This window comes from Coffea arabica, chromosome 7c (genome assembly GCF_036785885.1).
Source record: "Coffea arabica cultivar ET-39 chromosome 7c, Coffea Arabica ET-39 HiFi, whole genome shotgun sequence".
NCBI lineage: Eukaryota > Viridiplantae > Streptophyta > Magnoliopsida > Gentianales > Rubiaceae > Coffea > Coffea arabica.
The window spans coordinates 5352597-5362688 of record NC_092322.1 but is presented as its reverse complement, the minus strand read 5'-3'; the positions used below and the strand labels follow the sequence as shown (position 1 = coordinate 5362688).

Here is a 10092-nt window from a genome sequence, read left to right as displayed (position 1 = left end):
AAGCTTCCGAAGTCCTACAGCAGCATCTCCATCTGAGTTTCTGCACGAATAAAAAATCACGGGAAGACCAAACTTCTTGGCATTGATTTGGTTGGATTCTCGAGAGAGTAATTGAATTTGTTAAAAGTGGCCCTTTCGGCGCAGCGACGCGTGTCTCATAACATCGGATATACTGTACTCTTCATCGAGGAAGTAGGAGCGCTTGTTGCCCCATTTATTACATCCATGATCCAAGATGCAGCCATGTTATCCATAAAGTGTGGGATATGAAGTGATGATCGACCTGCCATGTCATCAAAACTCACGTGACCAACATGTCCACGTCCCGACCAAACAAATTATCTACCATCCGGTGATATCAGTAGTCCCATGGCTCGGGGTCGGAATAAATGAAATATAATAGCAGTCTGGCGCTCTGCAATGGAGTTGCTGTTAAATGCTCCGCTATCTAAGCTTCCTCCTTTGCCTAAAATCTGTGCAACGAAGCGCAAGCCCCTTGGTGCTCGGCTTCCCTCTTGCTTGGGGTACTTGTTACTACTACCACTCTCTCGTCAAACTCCCTTCTTGATATAGATTCTCACTCTCTCTCTCTCTCTCTCGCACACACAAACACACAGACACACGTACGTTCATTCACTCATCATACATGTTGATAACGTTCATATAAGCGCATATGCGGGCGTCACATTAACATATTCTGGAGGATTAAGCATCGATATAGAGTATGTATATACAAGTTCGCGAGAGCGTGATTAGTTGTTGGGGCTTCTGTTAACTTGAGTACAGCCTAAGTAATAGTAATTAATTTACTTCGAGATTGCTTCCAGAACACCTAAGGTTCAGCTTCGGTGGCCTCTTATACAGTCACTGCACTAAGTTGATTCCCCCCCCCCCCCCCCCGCCCCCGGGAAAATGACGTAATGAACATCGGAAAAGCAAGACAAAAAGGCACGTTTTTTGGAGGAGCTCCTTCTCTTCTTTTTCTATTTTTGAAAATATTGGTCTGTTTTAGCTTTTCTCTTTTGTTTACTATTTTGCATCCTTATTTATGTTACGTGACTTGCTGCGTTTCATTGTGGAATTTAGGGTGGAAAGACATGATGACATGGATGTCCATAAGGTAAGAAATTGTTGCTTGCATGAGTTGGTGAAAGATTTAAAGTGTAGCTAGAAAAATGACTGCTTCTCATTCCCTTGCAGGATCTTCCGCAGTCTATGGATCATGCACCAAAAGAGAAGCAGAATGATATATGGCAACTCTTCACAGAAGCACAACAGAGTACTCAATTGCTATTCTTTTTCTTGCTATCCTTAATTGCGTGCCACATATTGGTTTCTTTCTACTCTTAATTTTCTGATTCGCTACGCAATTCAGATATATTGTCTTTGAATAAACAACGACTCACGGCATTGGAAGAACTGGATGAACTGAAGAGGGAAAACACGGCACTGCTTGATAGGATAGAGCAATTGGAGGCCAAAATGCTGTTGAACACCGAAAAAGGTGATTATAGCTGTAAAGCCTGAATTTCTGCTTTACAATCCTTGTAGGATTAATACTTGGTTCTCTGCTATTCTGAAAAGTTTCCTCTCGTAAAAATTGTTTTGACCTCGTTCGTTTGGCAGTCATATGAAACTCTGAAACTAATTCTCCACTTGTATTCCATGAATGGTCATTACATCACATGCTCATTATTATTGTTATACTCGTAGAAACTGAGGCAACATAGCAAGTTTGGTTTCATTCTGCTCTTCTAGACCCGCTAGATCCACAATAATTTTGAGCAGCCTAAACACAGCCCAGAGCCCCGGCTAGAGAATTGGTCATGCTTGGGTAGACCATCTCTGATCAGTTTGATGGGTTTAGGAATGGCCTATTCAAGAAAGGACCACTGACAGAAGGGTTAGATGTCTGAAGTAGGTGCTGTTCATAAAGATGCTCAATTAAATGCGGGATGATACTCAAACTGCTTTCCACATGAACATATATTCTGGTGCTTTATTTGAGTAACTTTCTCAATCAATGTTTCAGAGTGCGTTTAACGACCAACCAAATGGAGTCTTCTCCTCTGTCGGATATCTTGCTTGATTATTCTTGTTATGAACCATTATGAGTTCTCAGGATATCTTTTTATTCAGGTTTTTAACATTTCTAATGCAGTTTGTTAATCTTGTGACCAGAAATGGATACACTTTCTATTAGCTCTGAGTTGCTGCTTAGGATTGATTCAATGGTTCTAAGTGGAATGATTGATAATGCGGAGGCTTCTGACTTGAGAAGGCTGGTCATGAATTCAAGAATGAGTATAGCAGCTAATTTGTTTCAAAACACGCACAAGAAAGATTCTGAACTTCTGGTGGAATTGCGCCATTTTTCCAGCAAAAGTAAAAAGTAAGGTATTCTTCTAGATCCTGTGTCTAATTCTAACTCTTGGATTCCTGTTTTCAAAAGCCATGCATCTCACATCTACAGTGTTTCCCCATATGGGATAGGACCTCCCCCTTCTCCCTTTTTTTGCCACTTTCACATTGAAGACATCCACCTAGGGGATAATATATATTATCCCTAATCATTTATGCTTTTTTTTTTTTGCTATTCTTTGATTTCTATGCATCCTCATCTTTTTCAAATCCAGGAAGGGTTTCCACATAGTTCACATTTCTGCTGAAATGGCACCAGTGGTCTCTGTGGGATCTTTGGCATCTTATGTTACAGGACTATCCTGTGCTCTGCAGAGAAAGGGACATGTGGTCGAGGTCATTTTGCCCAAGTAATCACGGCATTCTCTTAGTTTTTAAGTTTTGCTTACATTTCTTATTGCGGATGTTCAAGTAAAACAATAATTGACTAGCTTCATTTAACCTCCTTTATCCATTGCTGGAGACATTCTTTTGATTAAAAGGTAGACCAACTTCTAGTTATGTTTTGCAACTTCTAGTTATGTTTTGCAATCTAGATTACTTAAATGTCTGTTTCAACAACTTTTTGGTCTTTGCTTTAGGTTCCTAATAGTATTAAATATTAATTACATTTCTATCTGCATTAAAAAATCGTGTCATGTGACTTTTGGTTTCTGTACCCTTGCACAAGTATATTCATGAAGTTTATCACCCTTGCGATCAGTTGGCAACTTTCAGCACTAAGATTAAGATTTACGTCCTTGTTGGCATATGTGAATTTATTTGGGCCAGAACAAGGAATCATAACTGATTAAGTGCACTCATGCTGTAGAAAACCTGTTGCATCTCTTCATCACTAGGACCTAAAACAGAGTGGTTGAACAAGCACCGACTTGTAGACGATGTAACTTTAAGTAATGCAGTTTCTACAATGAAAAAGGAGCACTTATGTTTTGCTTGCTCTTAATTCTCATCTGAAAGCATCTGATTCTTGGTATAATGCTTCAATTCTTGGTATAATGCTTCAACCAGGTATGCATGCCTAAATTTAGACGAAGTTCAAGGTCTTCGAGAAGTTGAAGCAGAAGTCTATTCATTTTTTAATGGTCAATTGCATAAAAACAGAATCTGGACTGGGTGAGTATGAATTTTTGCAGTGTTTTATCTTATATTGTGTCGTCTGTTGGAATTATGGTGTTTGTCTTTGTTTAGTTGTCTTTCTGTGAAGTGGGGTTGTGTTTATTGGGAGCTAAAGAAATTCTGCAAAACAATATACAGACACACAGAAGCTACAGTTTTCTTTCCGTTTTAGTCTCTTATTTATCAATTAAGTGATTGGAAAACAGGGTTGTCTTTGGCATTGGAGTTACATTTATACAACCAGTCTACTATTCAGCATTTTTCAGTCATGAGAGAGTATATGGATATGGAAATGACTTTGAAAGGTTTGTAGACATCTCCAATATTTGTTCACTTGGTCATATGTTGAGCATTTCTAATGGTGACACACTCATGTAGCTTGAAGTCTTCTTCTGGAAAATCAGTTATTTCTGACCCTAATATTTTCATTTTGTCCCTAATACATGAGCATAAGCTGATTATTTCTTGTTTATTTTGTATCATGGATAATTACAATCATAAGCTTTTGTTGTGGTCTTCTAACAACTTCTTCATGCTGCTAGATTCACCTATTTTTCTCGTGCATCGCTGGATTATCTAGTGAAATCAGGAAAGAAGCCCGATATTGTTCACATACACAATTGGGAAACATCAATTGTTGGGCCCCTATTTTGGGACGTTTTTGTCAATCAGGTTTCATTGGTTCTTCCCTCTCTTCAAGACCACACAAGGAATACAAATAAAGTAGTTTAATTTTTTTGGGAAGGTGACACATTTATGTGTAGCACTCTTGTGGTGCGTCTTGCTTTGTGAATGGAGTAAACAAAATGTTATTTTAATTTGTTAGGAATATGAACATGGAACCAGAGATTCTTTTGCATGAGTCATAGGTTGTTATTACTTCATCCATTTGTATTAGGTTAAAACAACTAAAACTGGCATTGGAAAGCTTCCAGTTTTATGTTTCCTGGTTGAATGGACTATACGCTTTTTCTTTTTCTTTTTCTTTTTTTCCCCCCTCCCTGTATTAGTCTTATGGTCTGTTTGTACTACTAATTATAACAAGTTAGCTTAAGTATTAGGCATACTAATTCATGATGTTACCTTAACAGTTCTGAGCTTTTATTACACAGGGACTCGAAGGTACTAGAATATTATTGACATGCCAGGGCTTTGATTCACAGGCATGTATCTATGCTTAGCAGATGTAAAATATATTTGAATTGTGGGATGGCTATTGCACTATCTCCATGTTTGTAGCAATTATACTGATGATTCTTTTTTCATTAGTGTCTTCAACGACCTGAGAAGCTTGCTCTGTGTGGACTTGATCCTTCAAGACTACATCGTCCTGATCGCCTTCAAGATAATAACAAGACTCATATGGTCAACATTTTGAAGGTATTCTTCTCCTTTCTGAGCTTCTGGGCACATTACCTTGCTCTGGAAGAATTCTACAGGAAAGTAGGTCCTTTCTTATTGGTGTTGTTTGCTATTTTGGATGCATGGTTGATCTCAAGGTTTGAGATCAAGCCAATGCTAGTCTTCGGAAGAGCATCATGCGAAGGTGCAATCATTGTTTCTGTGATATAAGTGCTCATATAGGGAAAAAGGTGTTTCTCCTGCCCTCTCTTCCCGGACATTTGCTAAATCTGCTCCAGTTGAGGATAAAAGCTGAGTGCCATCTGCATTTACTGCTCTACATTGAAAAGGAAAAGAATAATGTTAAGCAACCAAAAATCATCAAATAATTGGAAGTGAAGATGATCGCATGAACTCAGATATGAATTAAAAGTTGTATTTTACTAGGTACTGCTAGCTTCCAGAGTCTTAATGTTCAAAGAATTCTGACCCATGTAAATGTTAAAAATCCCACAGGCAGTATCTCTTTCATTGGCAACAAAATATCTGGTCACGAATTTGTTCTTCTAAAGTGCTTTACTGATAGAGATCAGAGTGGGGAAGATGAAATCAGAGAGAGAGAGAGAGAGAGAGAGAGAGGTAGTTCTCCATTGGTCCAGTTATAGTGGAAATGTGGGTTCTCTTGTGATTACTGAAAGCACTACAAAGTACTGATGTTGCATTTATGCTTCGTTGAATTTGCTGTGAACTTGATTTGAACTCTCTTTGCTAAATTTCAGGGTGGAGTTGTTTACTCCAATAAAGTGATAGTGATTGCATCCATGCAAACGAAGGCCCATCTCATCACTGAATTGGGTCATGGAATGGAACCCACCTTAGCCATCCACAAGTAAGTAATACCATCGAGGCATTCTTCGAACTTGGACCTTAAAATGTCGAAATAGGCATGGTGTTTGTAACTTTGTTGAACATCAGATGTGGTGATTCAATAAAATGTAATTTAGAATCTAAGCTTTGTACCCATCATTATTTATTTCATGGTCATGGTAATCTGATAACTAGTCCTCACATTTCCTTACTCCTGATTCTGATTGAAGGGACAAGCTGCTGATTGCTCCTTATGGATTTGACAAGTCAGTTTGGGATCCTTCAGTGGACAAATTTCTTCCAGAGAGTTACAGTGAAGAAGATATGAAAGGGAAATCTGTATGCAAAATTTCATTGCAGAAGCACCTTGGGTTAACAAAGAATGCTTCCATGATTCTTGTAAGTACATTGAAAATCTTATTCTTGAAGTGTCCCCAATAATAAAAGATAAGAGGGGGAATCTCGGGAGAGGGGGAATCTCAGGAGTAGGTGAACTGACCTTTCTTTCACCTGGGAGAATAGCCAGCGATAGAGTATGCTGAAGGATAAAGAGGAAAACAGAGTTTAATCTTTGCATTTTCATCCTTGACGACCTTTAGTTATGTGTAAAAGAGCATCTGTGAGGCCGACCTCCAGCAACCTTTCTGGAGAGTCAAGCACATTAAAAATGTCTTTCCTTTCGCATGTATTCTATGTACTTATCTGTGTTTCCACAAAATTTTTTGTATCCTGTACAGCATATGAAGTCTTACCAACCCAAAAATAGAAATGTTGTAATTCCAGGTTGGTTGCATGTTAACAGAAGTTTCAGATGTTTACCTGGAGAACCTCAAGACTCTTGTTTGGATGGCTTCCAGAAAGGGAATTCAGGTTGTTTCTGAACCTTTCTTTTTCTGTTTGTTTTTAACAGCTTATCCTAATGTACTTGCAGATAACCGCGCTGAATAACTAACTGATCAGCTTCTGAGCAGTCAAAGTCCTTTTATCTTCTTCTGTATTTATTTATTGCCTACGTCTGATTCTCTTATTATCCTCTTCAGTTTGTCTTCATGTTGTGTAGCCAAAATCCAGGCTTAAGAAGAGAAGTGGAATCTTTGCTGTTAGAACTCAAGGTATTTTGCACCTGTCTTTATCTAAATATTTCTGGTGTCTCTGGTTGCACTCTTTCTTTACTTTTTAGGGGAGAAATAGAAATTTTCCTGCTAAAAACACCTTCAAAATGATTTTAATGCTAACTATGGCTTAAGGTAGTTCATGGTGAATTATTGAAGAAAACTGCTAGCTATGGCTTAATGTCATGCCCCGTATTTCCATTTCCATTCTTGACTGTTTCATGTCTCCAATTGCTTAGCTGTGTTGTGTGCTGGCAGATGTCTACGTATGGATACAGGCAGCACCTTCTGTTATGATTGTCATGGTGGTGGTTGCATAGCAGTTTCATGATTTATTCTGTGAAGGTTGAAATGGTTTAGCTGAAGTTGATTAAGTGTTATGCTGTTATTGGAGATCAATTGTAATGATTGACTTGAAGCTTGAAAAGATTGCTTCTGTGTTTTTTATGGTTGAAGATCTTCAGCTAAAAGCTAGTTTCCTGGTCGTTAAAGAAGTTCATTGCTGCAAACTTGTGTTTTGATTTGGAGCGAATATGACTAATAGTTAGATCCAATAAAGGAGATCTGTAAATCATCTAGTATATGTTCTTCTATGCAGGATGGAAATGTGAAGTTTATTGATAAATATGACGAACCCCTACTGCATTTGATATTAGCTGGATGCGACATTATTTTGTGCCCATCTTTGGACGATCCAGTGCTTCAAGTACCGGTATGTGTACTACAATTTTGTTACTAAAATTGGTGAGCTTTACCTTTTTCTTTTATTAAATACTATTGCATAGAATTGCTTTTTATTTCGTCTTTGTTATCTCAACTGAAATAGACTTGTTTATTTTTCAAGCAGCTAAGGCTCTTTTTTTTGGTTTCTCCCGATAACCCTTCTTGACAAATTTTCTTAAATTAGCTTATTGTGCCTATATGGTCACCTTGTCTATCTCCCTGTGCATCTCTGGTTATACGTTCATGACAAAAGGGTATTTACAATGGTGAAGCTTTTTTCTGTGCTGGGGTAAATCATGCAGCTGAAGGCCATAAAATATGGAGCTGGACTTGTTGCATTAAATTTTACTGATGACAAATTTGGGTTAGTCTGAATACTCCTATATCTTTTGGCTCTTTAGCTTGTCAAACAGCTGAAAAATGTTTATGCAATTACTGGTTCAACAGGAATTTTGCGGATCATGATTTTGGGCGTCCGGAAGTTTCAAAGTACATCAGCAATTCCTTTGGAAATATGTCATTAAGCCAGGCAATCAATGAAATCGTGGGCATTCCCTCTAAACTTTTCCTGTTTCACAGCTTCAGAATTCTTCAAAAAGCTTTGAAAAAAAAAAAAACCTTCAAAGATATTTAAGTTTCTTATTTTCCTGTTTGCAGGAGGAGGATCCATCTCAGTGGAACAGAAAGATCACAGATGCCATGGCAAAGGATTTCTCGTGGGATGCAGAGTGTTGTGATATTCATGTTTCGGCATATGCAGCAATAAAGAATCTATGAAGTAATAGGTCGTTTCTTGATGAACTGTACATACGCAAGTCCATGGAGAGATCGAAGGAGGCTTTCTGTTTTTTGTGCATATAAACTTTCACGGGCATGTTGGCAATTTGTGCTCATAAACTAAACACTCCTGTCCGTCTCATTGTTTATTTTTCAGATGATTGCCGCTCCTTAATTATTCTGAGATGTCCGAAATTTCTCTTTTATCAGATGTCCCAAAGAGTGGAATCTTCCCCTCTGATTGTTCACCTGATTTCTGAGCTGCTACAAGGGTTCGTGGACAACAATATTTTCGATAGCCTTTACTACTGTTTAGCTGGAATTGGCCCAAGGAAATCAATGTCCTCATGAAAAAGAATGGGCAGCCCGAGCGCCAAGTCCAGTATTGTTTAGTATCTATCACGATTTGGACCACCTGACCCAAACAGCGAAAGAACAGCTGCAAAACATGCAGGGCCAACGTTAATGAGGTTTCAGAGTGATGTCATAATTAATCACAGTACAATCCTGCCAAACAAATAATGACTAAATTCCAGACAAGACGTCCGCTGATATGAAATACACAGTTTTGGTTCTTTTCTTAGAAAGGCAGCCGACGCCGGATTGTCATCACCAACCCTTACGCTTTGCCATTTGGGTTTTAATTCGGCGGACCCTCCGTCCGTTACTCTTAAACCTTCGATATTTTTGGTGATCTGTCATGCCCATGCAGCTACTGCAGTAAACTCTCTCCTGCCAGTAACTTCTGAGTTCGGCGCAGTGCTTGAATTTTTGCATGTTAACATTTTAAAGTAGAGCGGTCTCTTTATGTTTTGGAATAAAATTTTGGGTAATTTCGTTTTCAGCCACCATCACCATCGATCACGGCATGCTTCGAGACCATGGATATGGCCGGTGGCGGAGTTGCATGGATAGGAGTGAAGGCGGGCAATTACCCTCTTCCTCCCTCAAATTTGATAAAATTACATAATAGTCTTAAAACTCTTCAATATTTGTAAGTTCGAATCATAATACTCGCATCCCTAGACTTTTTTTTATAAAATTATCTTCTTTAGTTGCATAAAAATATTACTTTCTCTATATAAATTAGCCTCTTGACTTCTATATATCCCCTCCTCATCATACATTGGCACTTCTTTTTTTCCTCCTTTTTTTATTTTATTTCACTTCTTTTCTCTCTTTGCTAATAAAATTTTTGGACCCATTAGACGTCATTGTAAAAGAAAAAAAATGGATTTGTCCTTTTTAAATGAATAAGCATGGATATTTCTTACATCAATCTAATAGTATTAATTTATGTTAAAGTTGACGGCGATACCCTTCTATCTACACTACAGAATCCTCACTCGGTAATTAAGTATGATAATAGGAAACACCAAAAATCAATAAATTCCTCATATTGATTGTGAAATTCCAACCCACAATCGAAAAAATAATTCATTTTTTCTTTTATCAATTGAGCTAACATGAGTTAATAGTAGAGTATTAGACGGGTGGCGTGCATGGGGAATTGTCTACGGCCTACGTGAAATTGCGGCTTCTTGCCACGTCATTCTCCTACTCTCTTTTTTTGATGCTGTCCTCTGTTTCACGTACTTGGATTTCAACTGTCAACTTACTGCATCACCAACACCAAAAAGGTTAAAGCCTGTTAGTCAGACAGCTGCACCTTTTCTGGATAACGAGCGAAAGCGAAGTTGATTGATGTGCGGTTAGGACTGAGGTATCCTAC

General features: G+C 38.2%; 1 protein-coding gene across 7 annotated transcripts; it reads left to right on the top strand.

Moving 5' to 3' along the window:
- Positions 1-184: 184 nt before the first annotated feature.
- On the top strand, positions 185-8566 carry LOC113699260 (probable starch synthase 4, chloroplastic/amyloplastic). Of its 7 annotated transcripts, none has more exons than XM_072057324.1 (19): positions 186-524; positions 1087-1120; positions 1201-1279; positions 1376-1504; positions 2182-2392; positions 2637-2771; positions 3433-3537; positions 3747-3845; positions 4083-4212; positions 4653-4703; positions 4810-4920; positions 5661-5770; positions 5979-6147; positions 6532-6618; positions 6789-6860; positions 7459-7572; positions 7886-7947; positions 8031-8112; positions 8241-8566. In XM_072057324.1, the coding sequence occupies exons 1-19, from the start codon at positions 421-423 to the stop codon at positions 8358-8360; spliced, it is 2004 nt and encodes a 667-aa protein (XP_071913425.1). In that variant the 5' UTR covers positions 186-420; the 3' UTR covers positions 8361-8566. The 7 variants fall into 7 exon arrangements, 6 of the variants coding, with proteins under 6 accessions (XP_071913426.1, XP_071913425.1, XP_071913428.1 ...); XM_027219495.2 differs by having other exon boundaries at positions 199-524; positions 8031-8127; XM_027219497.2 differs by lacking the exon at positions 3747-3845 and having other exon boundaries at positions 196-524; positions 8031-8127.
- The last annotated feature ends 1526 nt before the right edge of the window (positions 8567-10092 follow it).